Here is a 15,867-nt window from a genome sequence, read left to right as displayed (position 1 = left end):
CAGGAGTGGAGGTTGAATGAGAGGTTGCCCTTTAGGGCTAGACTAAGAGCAGGCTGATTCAATACTCTAAAATTAGCTGCAACATACTCTCCTGGCCCAGGATGCTGGCTAGGGGAAGTCCAGCTCTTATTTAGAAAAACATTGCTGAGTTTAATGTGCCAGTCTTGTTGGATGTATCTTTGCACACACACACTGGTTGAATGTTTCACTGCTGAGCTATTAAGAGGGAACTAGAATGATCTGAAGAGATTCCCCAAGAGTAAATGTGATTAAATAGAGGAGAGGTACAATTTACATGTCCCTCAATTGAAGTGGTGTGTCTTTATGGCTGTTCCACTGTGCGACGAGTTCTGACTCTTTCAACATTAACAAAATGAATCTCTGAAATCCATTAAACACAGCGCATAATGATGATGAAGTCTGTATAGCTCATAAGTATCCTTATGGATATTTTTGAGTGGTTAGCTGTGTATTTTTATATTACATGATTTTACTCTCAAGTGTACCAGTTTGAATGTTAATTGGCAATGAAAAACTTGACACACCTTTTGAAAAAACACCGTTAAAGTAATTAGTTTATTTTCCGGATTGAAAAGAAAGTCTAAAGCACTAAAACTAAAGCACATGCACACATACTGAATCCCGTGCCAGCATTGCCTCCAACATGCAAAAACATGAAAGCTGAGCCTCAAACAACGCATATATGTATATATATATACATGATAGATATGCACAGTACTATTCGCGGCAGCTCAGGCCTACATAGTTTGAGAGCTTCAGATCAATAGGTCAGCCATGCAAACAGCTGTTATATTGTGTCGTTTAAAATCATATTATTCAGTTAAACAGACTCAGCAGTGACCTTGTCTTTTAAGTTATTTTGTTTCCATATATATCTTGACTACAAAAAAAATAATAAATAAATAAATATAAAATATACATATAAATATAAATAAAAAATACACACACAAAAAAGTAAAAAGTAAAGGTTTGCACATAAATGTCCATGTTGATGCCCAGTCTTCATACTGTATTGCATGATGCTTTAGGATCTTGGCAGGGCACTGAGTTTAAAGGCAGGTTTGGATAAATGAACCACAGATCAACTTTCACTGAAAGCCCAAACAGGGTCTACGGATTCCTTTGACTGAGTATATACACACACGCACACATACACACACACACACACACAAACTTTCACTATTGTCAGTTTAACTTAATCCTTGTCACGGTCCTGTCACTTTGTCAGGTTTGGTTTTTGTCTGGCGGGATCATGACAACATCACCCCATGTTCTGTCTTGTGTTTCATGTCCTGTCTCTGTGTTGAGTGCACGGGTCCGGGTGTGAGTTATCTGCGTGCGCTCTTCGGTAATGTCATGGTCCTGACAATCTGTAAGGTTGGGGTTTTGTCTTACGGGACCGTGACATCATCATCCCATGTCTTGTGTTTCGTGTACGTTCTTTGTGTGAGCGCACGGGTCCGGTTGTGAGTTACCACCATGTGCTCTTCGGTTGGTCTTGTTTAATGTCCAGAGCATGGTGTCTGGATTCTGACTTCAGGTATGGTTCGGTTTCAGTCTGTGTTGGGATCCGGACACTCATTTGGACTAATTGTGTTGACATTTCTCCCTCGTGTGTTTCAGGTGCCGCTGGCATGCGGAATTAGCGTTTCCATGGGAACCCTGATTGTTTCCATGGGAACGCTGATCATGCCAACTTTCAGCTGGCGAGCAGCACCAGGCCCTTGTTTGTTCCTGCTTATTTTAATTTTAAAGAAGTAACTTACCTCAATCTCTCTGCCTAGTTGGTCCTGTCTCGTGTATCTGTTTGCTTACCCGTCTCTGTCTGCCATGAACTCAAGCTGACACGTGACATTACAGAGTCATAGAAGCAGCACTAAATGAGGTGGTTGCTTCAGAAAATTTGCTTTTTCATTTCATGTCTCCATTTTAAAGCACTAATGGTTAGGTTTAGGCATTGATAAGGTAAGGATGTATTTTTTAACATCTTATATACAGTATATTTTAAAACACTTATGGTTAGGTTTAGGCAATGATTTGGTAAGGATGTCTTTTTTAAATGTCTCCTTTATATTTTAAAACACTATTGGTTAGGTTCAGGCAGAATGTTTAGGTTAGGGAGGTATGTTTAAAAAAAATTATAATCTAAAATTCACCTTAAAACCGTGTCTGAATACAACACCATTTTACTTGCTTTTGGTGCCGTCAGCTGGACATTTCACTGGAAACCTGCAGCCAAACGCGTTATACAGCACGTAAATTTTGAATTGCAAAAATGTTGCCATGTTCACGTAAATTTCATGAGACCAGGCTGGCGAGGGAACTTTGAGTTGATTCAACTAAAAATTCTCATCAGCTTTAGTAAATCCATTTGCGACAACATGAATATTTTTTTGTTTGGTTAACTGAAACTGGGCATAAGTCTCAACAGGGAGAGTAAATGTGTGTGGGTGAACAATGTTGGGGAAACTGGATACTTTAAAAACATTATGGTTTTGACACATCCTAATAAAATATTAAACTAGTGGTCAATTTCTTTTGTTTTTTGTAATGGACTAACTTGAGGTCTTCCTATAAAATTGTAATGCAATTTTTTCTAGCTGTGTTTGCTGGCTACTTGAGCATGTGACATTTACTTAAACACATACAACAGTTTTGTTCAAATCCACCCTTAGGATTTGTTTTTAGAGCCGTAGCAACTGTAGCTGATAGTCCATCTTAACCTCTGGCCCAAAACTTTGTCAGACATGCCTGTCAGCAGCTCTAATTGTCATGGCTGGAAACATGAGGCCTGCAGCATACTGTGTTTCTATTCCTGGAGTTCTGTGGCTTCTCTCATTCTCACCCAGCTAAAATAGCGACCCACTTCAACTGCACAGAGCCTCACAAGGATATGTTTGAGAGCATTCAGATATAGCAACTCAGATGAAAAGAGTAACAAGGCAAATAATTTAAAGGTCATTTGAAGATTTGCACTTCAAATAATGAATAGAGCCTAGAAGCTTTTTTTGTAAGTCCTTTATTCCCACTGAATTATCCAGTGAAAATTACATTAAATGATTTTTACATTACAGTTAGTCAGTCAAGTGCATTGTTTATTATTTCAAGTATTCAAACAGTTTGATCTCACATGGCACTCAAGGAAATGAGCACAGCTGTTTTCTACAGCTCATAAATCTAGCTTTAATTTCAATTTGGCAAACAAAACTAATTTAGCTAATAAAGTATAAACGTAAATAGCTACATTCTACATGAAATATAAAAAATCATCATATTAACCACAGGAATACATAAAGTATAAAAGTCAAGTGGAAAAGTCATAACAAATGGTGCAATTTGTACAAAAAACTGCTTTGTTAAGATTGCACTCCCCTTTCCTCACAGTTAGCAGCTAGATTTCCCTATCAAAGCATTGATAAGGGTTTTCAATCTACTGTCGCCTCTTTTTCCCTCAAAGTCTTTTTCTAAAGTCAATAATTGCTTATTCCTCCTCTTCTTCTTCTTCTTCTTCTTCTTCTTCTTCTTCCTCATCATCATCGTCATCTTTACCGACTCCAAAGTCCATTTTTGCAAGCATTGCTACTACATCATCAGTGAAGAGCGTGAAGTGGTCCATCTTCTCAAAGCCAGGCTCTGGCCTCTGTAGATGGGAGGTCTTGGAAGCATCTTTGGCTTCGGTGATGAGCTTCTTGGCAGTGACGAGGAACTCAGCCACACAGCTGTTGTCCATGGTCTGGGAGGCTTTGTCCATCAGCTTGATGCTGGTCTGCAGCTGTTCACTGTACTGCTGGACTAGAGATCGCACCACCGCCACCTTCTCATCCTGTTCTTGCGCAATTTGTTCAAGGAGCTGGCCCTTGCGTTCCTCGAGGATGGCGTAGAGTAGGTCAAACTTCTCTGCCAGCTTCTGCTTCTGTAATTGGCTGTTTTCTTCCACGGTTTTGCAGGTTTCCTCCATCTGTGTTAACATGGCCTGCAGACAGCTATTGCTAGCGCCTAGCAGGTCAATCGAATTTTTCAATTCGGACTTCTGTGCTTCATAAACATTTTTCAAAGTGGAAACTTCGCAGTCCTTGTGCTGACCAAATACCTTGCACATGGAGCAAGTGGGTGCCTGGCAGGTTATGCAGTAGATGTTTATTCTTTCATCTTCGTGTACCTCGCACATAGGCTCCTTTGTGTCTTTGGATTTCAAAGGGGGGTCAAGGGCGTTACCTCCTTTCTCCAACTGTTGCTTATAGATGTCGATGATGTTCTCCACCAGAAGGTTCCTCTGCAGACCGTAGACACCATGGCGGTCCAGCACCACCTCAAAGCGGCAAGTGGGGCAGCGGAAGATACCTCCAGAATAGTGGTAGGGGTTTTGGGAGTCGTAGAGGTCATTGGCACAGCTGCGGCATAGATTGTGCTGGCATGGTAGAATGACGACCGGCTTGGTGAACATGTCCAGGCAGATGGGGCAGCTCAACTGCTTCTCTAGGCTCTCCATTGGGCTTGGAGCCCTGACTATTTGACCCGTCTTGATGTCCATTTCTGTTGTTTGAGGTAGAGTCCTTATAACCCCAGATACTTCTTTCCACTGCTTTGCCCTTTTGGTTGAGCTTGAGCTTTTCTGGTTGCTTCTGCCTTTACTGAGGTTTATTTTGATCTACTGGGGAAGAAAGCATCCAGAGCTTATATACTGGCCGGCTGCCTGTGACACTTGATCTGTGAGGCGGCTGTGACAGGATTGCTCCCACCACTTGTTTGTGTGACTTGATACAGAGAAACATTCAGCCCTCCAACACAACCAACTGAAGCACAAGTCACATGCCAAACTAAGCAACATTTAACCTCCCCCTACCAACCCCCCCCCCCATTTGACCCATGTGATAGCAGTTGGCATCCAGACTTATAGACATCCACAATGTCCCTGATTACAAAACATGATGGCAGGTCAAGTGCTTCATAACTTAATTTTAATAACCTCTCTTATTATTCTTTTTGATAAGACATTGAATTAGCTGCTATATGTGACAACTTGATATTTAGGACATTAAGGGGTGAGTTACACAAGGGGGTGTGTAACATATTTTGCACTCCTTTGTCCTTCACCTCATCATCAACATCTGTCTGTTTGGTTCTGACATACGTCAGACTTTTGGCCCCATGGAAGACCCTCTCCCACCCATCCCCTCATGACTGGGTTGTTTCACAACTTTAGCACAGTGAATTTGTAAACAAACAGTCATGTGGTCGACAACCATGCCACTCTTTGACAGTGACTTAAGCAACACCATAGTGAAAATATTATTGTCCCCTCCTGGAGATATGCTCCAAAATAGCAGGTGTAGGACTGGACATGTAGAACATAGTACATATGTATGAATGTCATGTTTTTTTGCGGAACCATCACACAAAAAACTGAAACAGCATGTTCAAACCAGAATGTGCTCATCACAGGTAGAAGTCCAAAAGATGTGGTACTCTTATGCCATGTAGAGTAGGCATAACATTTGTGATCAGTGTTACCTAAAGAGATGCTTTCAATGAGATCTTGTTGTAGCATGTTTGTTTCGTTATTTCATACAAAGTTTTGACAAATGTATTTATCAAAAGGGGCGAAAAACCAACATGATCACACAGAAATTCGACATGTTGCTTCCAAATTTTCATGCACAGCACCCTAAAATTAATCACATTCTGCCAAATTGCTGACAAGTGTCATCCCCCACCTGACATTTTTGTATCAATTTAAATGTGCTGACTTTTTACAGCTGATAGTGCTTTGCGAGAGCAACCTCCAAGACATGGATCCTGGTCCCATGGAAACCAGGAAATAACTGTGTTTCATATACAGTCAGGGCCGGATTAATTTAAGGGCTAGGCGGGGCTGAAGCCCCAGGGCCCAATCCTGAAGGGGGCCCTGTGATTGGCTGTGGAGGGCAGGAGTCCTTCATTACTGTTGGTTGCATTCTTGATTGACAAGTCATAAGTGATTTGTCTGAGTTTAATATTAAAAATAAAAAGAGTTGATTGGAACACTTCCCTGGCTGTTTTCATTCATTATTCAAGAAAAATCCCTTTTCAGTTTGCGTAATTACATCAGGGATCGCCTCTTTCTTTTACCCGTTGGTACGTCAGATATGTGTCGACAATGTATAGAAAAAGCGGGGTTCAAAAATGTTCCAAAAAGTGAGATCGTGGTCCGAACCTCCTTGCGTACCATGAGCACTTCAACTGACCTGAGAAACATTTACTCTCAGAATATTTCAGCAATAATGATGTGTCCCGCCTTTCTGATGGCTGTTTAAAAGAACTAGTGATGCTCGATTTGCGAATGAATCATTCATTTGAGTCCGTTCTTTTCAGTGCATTGGCCAAATGAGCTTGCAAAACGGCCTGAATCTATTCGTGATTCAGTGAAATTCGTTAGGACCACTCTTTCACGGAATCCTTTGGAGTGGTTTCTCACTCTTTAAAACAGTATTATTTACCTACAATCAACTGAAACAAAAGGCTGCATTTTTGAGAGGTAACTTTGAGAAACTTCAGCAATCCATACAAAAAATAGATTTCTGGCAAACCAGCTGCAAACATCCCACAAATTCGCAGCAAATTTGCCTCTCGTTATTTTCATATGCAAATGAGCTTGTGAGGCGACACAGATGTTTGCCAGAAATTTACAGCTCTTCAACGAAAGTGATGAACTTGCAGCAAACCTTTGGCAACAAAGGACAATTTGCCGCAAGTTTGCCGCAAAACTCAATTGCATGTGAAAATGATCAGTGGCCGATTTGTTGCAAGTTTACGGCAAATTTACATAGAAGGGAAGTTCTATGCCATGTGAACAAGGAGCTGTTCAAACCAAATGTATTTTTGTGTCCTCTCGTGCTGTTTTTTAGTCGTTTATCATGTAAACATTTGCTAGATGGATGTCTTTTGACAACTGCATCATGTTTTACTTCATCTCTCACAGGTGCGCTGCATTTTTAGATGCCATGTCAAGTTAAAAAGAACTTCAACTGATAAAATCTTGTCTCAAGACAGACACCTGCGTTCTGCTCTATTCATTGCGCTGCGTCTTTCTTTTTTAGAGCGAGAAGTTACTTTCTTTAAGAAATGCTTTAGCCGATAGTTTCATTAATGCTACACATACCCAAGAAAATAAAAAAAAATGCTACTCTGAAAGTCACCAGAACTGAACGGTTTATGTTGTTTTTGCAAAAAGAAAAATGCTCCCCCTCACTGGGGGAGCATGCCCCTGGACCCCGCTAGATATAAGGGTATGCTTTTGTCAGATTTCTGTGCATACCCTGCAGGTGCCCATGCCTCACATTGCCAGTCACAAATGCTTCAGGAGAGTTCTCCATCTCAAAATTATCTTTCATTAAAAATTGATGGGGGTCAACAATGGTACAGCAGAGACTGGACCACCTGACTCGGATGTCCCTGGAATGTTACATTGTTAGAACCGTGGATTTTAATGATATCATCAAGTATTTTTCCTCTTTTAAAGCCAGGAAAAAGACCACCTAACTCTAAGATCCTGAAGCTTACACATGTCTGTACATTCAATGACATTTCAAGCTTCGAATTTTGGTAAGCACAGAACAATTTCAGAAGCAGCCCTACTATTGCTGAATTTACAGTGCTTAGAAGAGAGCAGGCCCGGTTCCAGATCAAATTCACTGAGGGTGCTTCTGAAAATAGTGGGGGTGCTCTGTATAAAGTGGTATCGTAATTACACATTTTTTAAATATATTAAATCATGTTTAAATGCTACTAAAACAACGTAAATAAGAGTTTTTTTATGTACAAAACATTTATTGCTTTATTTTTTTTCACATGATCGGTCACTGAAAATGACCTGCGCCTGCTGATTAGGACATACTGATTTGCACAATCATACATGTTTTGATGCAGCAATTGTGTGTTCACAAACTGCAGGGATTTGTGTGTGTTTGCTGGGATTCAAGGAAATCTGCTTGCCAATTTACAGTATTAGACTTACATATTCAATTGAGCAGAGGTGTGCAATTGTTTTGGTACAGTGGCCACATCAGCTGTTAAGTAGAACATGGAACAGAGAAGATAAAAATATTTTTAATGTTGGCCGCAAAGTGGACACATTTGTTTTATTCTGAAAACATTTTCAACCTGTTTACACACTCATGGGTCATGGTGTGGGTCTCGTCAATGGTTTGATTGGCATCCCATTCAGCACACAACTGTATAAAACAAGCTGCATGACACTGATAAATGATTACTGCCAGAGTAACATTCGCATACAGGTGTGAGGGACTTCAGCATTTTACAAATAAAAACGAACATATTCCTCTCTCGCTTGGTTTTGCTTGCGTATCCCCTCCGTGTGCAAATGATGTGAAGATGTATTGGGATTTTACTAAAGTTCATCACTGAAAAGGTCTGCTCGCAGACTTGGCACTAACCAGCACAGGCAGCATCATGAATGGACACGGAGTGACGGCATCACAGTTTTCTTTGAGCATAATATTGCACTATTGAGCACTTTAAGGTTTTTTTCGAAGAGGAGAGAGAGAGCGCGCACTCACATGCATGGTTGCCAGATTGCATAAAGGTGAAATATTTCCTATTTGTGCATGAATAAATCTCTGATTGGGGTGTTGCATCTATTATCTGGCAACCCTGGGCATATTAAAAGCTTGTAGATGCACGATAGGTCCCAAAGCCAGATAAATGAAAGATCTAATAAAAACGTTAATGATAAATCGACCTGTGGGCAGTAGTTTGCCCTGGTCTGCAATTGAGGGTGCTCTAAGGTTCGTTTGAGGGTGCTTAGCACCCTCAAGCACCCCCGTAGAACCGGGCCTGGAAGAGAGTAGACAGTTTTCAAGGTATTTATTGTAATGAATTAAATCTGAAAGTATTTCCAAAAATTAGCCCTCTACTATCTAAAAGCATTTTATTATGAACCTTTTGATATTGTGATAATTATGATAACCTTTTAAATGAAATAGAGAGGCCTAACACCACCTTTTATTTAGTAAATTCTGCATCAGACTGGGGCTTCATGTAACGTTTATCGAAAGTCATAGAGGTCAATATGATCACAAATTACGTGCAAGCAGACGGTTTCGATTTCATTGACCCTACCTCCATGTACACTATCGGTCAAAAGTTTTGAAACACCTACTCATTCTTTATTGTAATTTTCACATTTTCGAATAATAGTAAAGTCATTAAAATTATGGAATAACATAAATGGAACTATGGGAATTATGTTGTGACTATTAAAATCCCAAATAAATCAGAACTGTGTTATATTTGAGCATCTTCAAAGTAGTCATCCTTTGTCTAGAGTTTGCAGACATGTACTCTTGACATTTTCTCAACCAACTTCTTGAGGTATCACCCTGGGATGCTTTTTAAACAGTACTGAAGGAGTTCCCATCTATGTTGGGCACTTATTGGCTGCTTTTCTTTATTATTTGGTCCAAGTCATCAATTTCAAAAACTTTTAGATTTATAATGAAATAAATTAATATGGTGGCACAATTATATTTTTGTCTACAAAACTAATTTAAAACATTTAAGCATACGCCTTCAGATCAAAAGATTTTTAAGATCATGAGAAACATTTCAGTCAAGTGTTTCAAAACTTTTGACCGGTAGTGAACTTCTGTCCATGTAAATATAAACAAGTGTGTGACCCATCTGCAAACTGACACCTGGCTGCATGGAAATGATATAACTCACTTATACAACCCATTAAAGTGCATTAAGCAAGATGTACTTGCGCCGTTGGTTTCCACATTATTGGATGAACATGTGGGCGGTTGAATATTTTGTGTTTTGGCAGTGAAACATGTTCCTGGAATGCAGCGTCTTCATTCAAACTGAGATGGTTTAAATGTAAGAGATTGGATCAAATCACAATCCTTGTTTTCTTCCCACAGGTAATTCTAAGAAACCTTTTGGCATCTGTGTTAATCCATCCATAGTTAACAGATTTCCAAGGGTTAGTGATAGAAATGTTTCAAAGCTTTTCCTCACTGATTAAACAAAAAGATATAAATGCCCTCTCAGTTCACACCAAGCTGTCTGAACCTGTTCTATCTGCAGTGTGTTACTGAAAATGTACACTAGGTGGCACATTACACAAATGTTCAATTCCTCTTTAGCCTCAAGCTCTCTCTTCTCTCTTCAGATTTTCCTTTGAAAAAGCAATTGTTTTATCTTTGAGTGACTGTCAACTCTTGGTGAGCACAAGCCTAGTTTATTGGTTTCCCTGAGAGAGAATACCCTATGCTCTTCATAAACACTCCAATGAATGTGTTTCCTACAGTGTATGTGATCATTAGATACTGATTATTTGTTTTGGGGCTACAATCAGAGATAAGTGATGAATGTACATTTCCTGACTGGTGCCAGTTTGGCCCCTATCAACAGAACCATCTTTGTGTCCCTTAAGTCTACAATGCCAGTCCATTGTGGCTGTGTGTACAAGAGGCACAATTATTTGAATGCCTTACAGCAGACACCGGTGCTGATGTGATCCACATTGTGAGCAGCATGCTGTTGTGCAGAATTCTGTGCCTTGCCAAAGGTGCCGGCCACAGCATGGCGTGCAGACGAGATTCCTGTTCTTGACAGAGTGTTTAACTTCCGCCACTCAGTGGATGTCAAATGGCCATAAATACAGCAGTCTGTTTGGTACAATGCCATACACTATCAACAATGTTGAAAGTAATTATAGTGATATTTTTTTCCCACGCCTAAATAAACTTAAATGCCAGCCATTGGACAAAAATACAGTCAGGGGTAGTTTCACACCAAGAGTGATTTTGCATGTCTGCCCTCTTTAACAAGTATTTTTATATGTGAACATGCATTACATAGACGTCTTTGGCTGTTGTGACTTGTCTCACTATTTATTTATATTTTATTGTATTTTTTTTTAGCAACCCATGCAGGAGCGCCAATGTTTCACATACAGAAAAGTGCATTTGGAGAACAACGCCCATTTTAAGTGTTTGTTGGAATATAATGAGTTCAGGCTCAACTGTCATAAAAACTCAAAAGTAGTTAATGATATCAACGTTATTACCTATAATTTTTATTAGCATGACATAACCCCTTAAAAAATACATCATGTAGAAGAATGTTGACTCTAACACAGCACTCTGTTCTCATCTTGAGTCATTTATAGAGACAATATATATATATATGTTTAGCAGTAGTGATATGATTGGCTTATTTAGTGTGACGGGTGTTACCCATGGCACATTTTAAAGTTGGGTTTTTCCAAAGAATGTGTTATTCCCATGGGTTATCAAGGCTGGCAGCAAGGGTTAAGTCTTATCTTGCTAAGTTCAGACCAGGTCAACAAAGGTCAGCTTCCTATTTCTGCTAAAATTTTCTGTTATCCTCTAAGGGCTGCGAGTTTACAGGCTTAACACAGGGCTTGATTTATCACTGCTACAGCTTATGGAGAACCAACAAAATGCACAGAGATCAATAAAATCTAGAAAGGTTTCTGATAATGTCTCTTTTAATTGCCATGAGATTTAAGGTAAAGTATGGTAAAGAACAGTAAACTTTCAAAAGAATCAATTCACTTTTTGTATAGTTTCACACATTTTAAATGATCAAATTATCTGAAGTCAAAATCATCCTAATTGTTCTGAGAAAGCTCACTGTTAACATATGCTTTCAATTGAACTGCTCTGGTGCCATGTGGCTCTGTCTCCATCCGCGTCAATGCTGGAAAACCACAATTTTGTCAGAGGTAAAAATAATTAAAGCTTTTCCATCATACTCCACCTGAGTGAAGACATGTGTCGGGAGTCAAAGAATGGAGGAATGTGTGAGGGAAGCTGTCCAGACATATACCGTGACTTTACTCTCTATAAATCTGGATTAATCATTTTTTTCATATGGCTTCCATAGCCTGACTCAACACTTACAGGCTTCTCTCATCACCTATATTATATATATACTGTATATATAATCCACCAATTGGAATATAGACATAATAGGAACTTTTTTTAGACTGTTTAGGTTGACTCTTAGAACAGTATCATCCAGATAAAGTTAAAAGCAAAACACCCCCACAAGAAATGTCAATGCGTCTCAGTACAATCTGCAGGTGTACGGGTCTATAGCTGTCAGTCAGTGAGTAAAAGTATTTGCAAGAAAATGCATTCATTGAGCAAAAACTCAACACTTGATGGTCAAGTCAACATATCAGGAACTTTGATCTCTGTGAAATTTGTCCTGTTTGTTTATTCAGCAAAGGGGGTTTCTGTACTGAAAAGATTTCCAAGTACAATGAAGCAGCAATTCCCAGCTGAGCCGTGTTTCTGTTTGGCTGCAGTGAGCCCAGAGGGAGTGCGTGAGAAACTGAAGGAGCTGGCTGGGTGGTACTGTCTCACCTCTGTCTTTTAAGCCCTGTGCCCATTTTAGCACCAACACTGGCACTGACCATTACACTGTGTTTATGACTTTATCTTGATGCATATTTGCAGCATGCACCTAAAATAGTCACTTTTTTGAGATTACAGGGTGGAGTGGAGTGGTTTCAACGAAGTGCCAATCATTTCTTAATGACTTCTACATCCCAAAAGGGTTACATTACCAGTAAAAACAAAAGAACACCAAGAGTTTAAATTTGGCTGAATACTTCATTCAAATTGTAAAGTTAATAATACACATAAATGCTACTCTGTATTTAGTCTTGCCCTTTAGTGAAACAACACTGACCTATATAGAAATAATTAAACAGCTGCTTTTGACTTTTTATTATAAATAAATAAAATCGGCCACCATTATTGGCCAGGTTCTATATATACAGTCAGGTCCAAAAGTCCAAAAACAAATTATTTTATCAACTTAAACATTTGACGAAAAGTTGAATTTAAAAAAAGTCTATGAATTTAACTTTTACATAATAGTTTTTTTGGTATTTGGTTCAGTATGTGCCCTTTTGCTTTAATGACTGCATGCACTCAAATTGGAGTGGACCATTTTCACACTTCTGGGTTTTGGTACACGGAAGTAAACTATTGTGGGGTAAACTTTGATGGCGGTGAATGTGAGTGAATGGGAGACCACAGCAAATATAATTTTTGCTAACCCATTTGCTCCAGCATCAAAAGAAAAATGGCACTATTACATTTCCACAACTTTCCAAATGAAGGAAAAAATAGAGAGTGATGGATTACGACAGTAAATTTGCCATGTTCTCTCTTCTGACTGTCGTAAATTTAGAAACATCATTGCATCTGTAACTCGTAACTCGTTTTTTAAAACTAATTCCAGGGTCAGTGTTGGGTGTAATGCATTACTAAGTAATTAATTACTGTAATTGAATTACTTTTTCATTTTAAAAAGTAAAGTAAGGGATCACTCTTATTTTTTCAGTAATTTAATTACAGTTACTTCTGATGTAATTGTGTTAAATACTGTATAGACTCTAGAACAATTCTATATAAAACAATAGTGAATTTAAAATCTAAATGTAACGTCTAATGTTCAAATAACTCTTTTCTAATTTAACACTGTCCCTTTAAATCCTTTGGCCAGTTCATGAATAATTTATTTGATTGTATATGATTTATTTGAAAGAATTAAAAGAACAGTTTCATGTCTATCCTTGTATTTTTCATCTGGTCGAGGATGATAAGGGTTTTAGAAAGTAATAAGTAATAAGTAATGCAATTACTTTTCAGACAGAGTAATTAGTAATCTAATTACACTGTAGAAAATGTAATTAGTAGTTAGTAATTAATTACTTTTTAGAGTAACTTACACAACACTGTCCAGGGTAATATAAAATAAAGTGTAATAATGTTATTAATTTATGCTAAATAATTTAAAAATGGCTAATTTAAATATTTTTGCTAGATTTACGCAGCTAAATAAGATGGAAACGCATCATCACATTCTGTTAAAAGGGTCCAAGGACCTGATTAATTTAATCCCAGCATGATTTGAGGATCTTCTGAAGAGCATATTGTGTGCTTCAATGGAAGCAAGGAAATCTGACTTTTTATACAAAGGAGTTACTAAAACATGGTCACAAATGCCACCATGTCACCAAATTTGCTTACATTTCATTAGTGACCAATAGGGATGTCCCAATACCATTTTGTTGAGAATGAGTACAAGTACCGGTCCTTTGTTTTTGGCAGCAATATGTTAATGTATCTAACAGTGTATCTACCTGCACCCGACTGCAGACTACCAGACTATAACTGTTTGTTCAAACTTCAAAAGGGATCAATGACAGTTTACTACCCGATTAAAAACGTCTTGCTCAAATAAAGCCAATTAAAACACATTGTCATGGCCAGTAATTCAAATGCAATAGGAATAGTATTGTTGACAGTGAAGTAAACTCTTTGACAATGGGTAACATTGGGTCATTTTGGCTACTTGTTTGTCTTATGTTGTGATGTTGATCTACATTAATGTCACTATTTAGACCTAATAGCCGACTAAGCATGTCCGCACTAGTAACAAACAGACCGAGTATGACTTTAATAATGTTGGCAGTTTGCTCATTGAATGACTGATTGATTTTATAGGGTGTGCTGAGTGACTCCAGCCAGGTCTCCTAAGCAACCAAATTGGCCAAGTTGCAAGGGAGGGTAGAGTCACATGGGGTAACCTCCTCGTGATCGCTATAATGGTGGTTCGTTCTCAGTGGGGCGCGTTGTGAGTTGAGCATGGATGCCACGGTGGATGGCGTGAAGCCTCCACATGTGCTCAACAAGCCACGTGATAAGATGCGCAGGTTGATGGCCTCAGACGCAGAGGCAACTGGGATTTGTCTTCCACCACCCGGATTGAGGCAAATCACTATGCAACCACAAGGACTTAAAAGTGCATTGGGAATTGGGCATTCCAAATTGGGTGAAAAAAAAAAATGTACATACAGTATGTAAATTCACTCATATTTAATTCAATAACTGTACATACCCCTACCTTGCACATACATGACCACTTGCACATGTACATACACCATTCTGTTATATGTCCTATTATTTGTATGTCTATTTATACTCTTACCTTGTTTTATATTCTGTGTCTCACTCGTTTCTCCTATCACCAAAAAAATTCCTTGAGAACACTTGGCAAGAAAGCTCATTCTGATTAAATAGAGAAGTCTCCGCACCCCCTCAGCAAAAGAAAGAGACAGCAGTGTAAACAAAAGATTAGCCAAGCATGCAGTATCTTGGGTTAATGGAATTATTCACTAAACACAATTGGCTTGTAAATAAAAGTGCTATTTACCTATAACAGACCTAATGCGAATTCTTACAGATTCTTATACCCTGTTTAGGGTGGAGGTATACATTGACGCACTAGTGTACACAATACTGAGACAGTAGACTTTAACGTATCTCCTTGATCATGGGCTTTGCTATTGTCCTGAGAAGTATTTGCTAGATGGATTAAGGGGGTCCTATAGGGCTTTTTCTTTTTCCCAGCTTCATTTGCAGCCTTCATAAGTTCTCAGTGACATGTATGTCTTTTTTTTATTTTTTTAAAGCAGATTCATTGAGGGACTGTAGTGTGACAGACATCATATTTGATTTATGATGTCACTGGAATCCAGCCTTGTGAGATTTGTGGTTCTCATTACAGGTCATGTCTTCTAGAACATTTGGAGCTCATTTGGATTATTTTCATATCTGTTCATACCCTTACCAGACGCATTAAAACTCAATCAAGTTACAGGTTTGCTCTGTGCAATTTAACCTGCTTTCAGACTAAAACAGGTATACATTTTCAAGCAATTCAAATTTTTCATGTAAAGTCACATCTTTTAGATGATGAAAGGATAATACTTTACATTAAAGGAATGTTCTGGGTTAA

General features: G+C 38.7%; 1 protein-coding gene across 1 annotated transcript; it reads right to left on the bottom strand.

Annotated features, from left to right (window-relative positions):
- Positions 1 to 3,099: 3,099 nt before the first annotated feature.
- Positions 3,100 to 4,764, bottom strand: trim63a (tripartite motif containing 63a). The gene has a single exon (XM_051712553.1). It carries the CDS (start codon positions 4,550 to 4,552, stop codon positions 3,503 to 3,505), a length of 1,050 nt encoding a protein of 349 aa, XP_051568513.1. The 5' UTR covers positions 4,553 to 4,764; the 3' UTR covers positions 3,100 to 3,502.
- Positions 4,765 to 15,867: the final 11,103 nt, after the last annotated feature.

Source organism: Myxocyprinus asiaticus, chromosome 12 (genome assembly GCF_019703515.2).
Source record: "Myxocyprinus asiaticus isolate MX2 ecotype Aquarium Trade chromosome 12, UBuf_Myxa_2, whole genome shotgun sequence".
In the NCBI taxonomy this organism is placed as follows: Eukaryota; Metazoa; Chordata; class Actinopteri; order Cypriniformes; family Catostomidae; genus Myxocyprinus; species Myxocyprinus asiaticus.
This window is presented reverse-complemented; position numbering and strand designations above follow the sequence as displayed.

Coding starts and splice junctions, on each gene's coding strand:
- trim63a (XM_051712553.1), bottom strand. CDS start 4,552: ATGGACATCAAGACGGGTCAAATAGTCAGGGCTCCAAGCCCAATGGAG.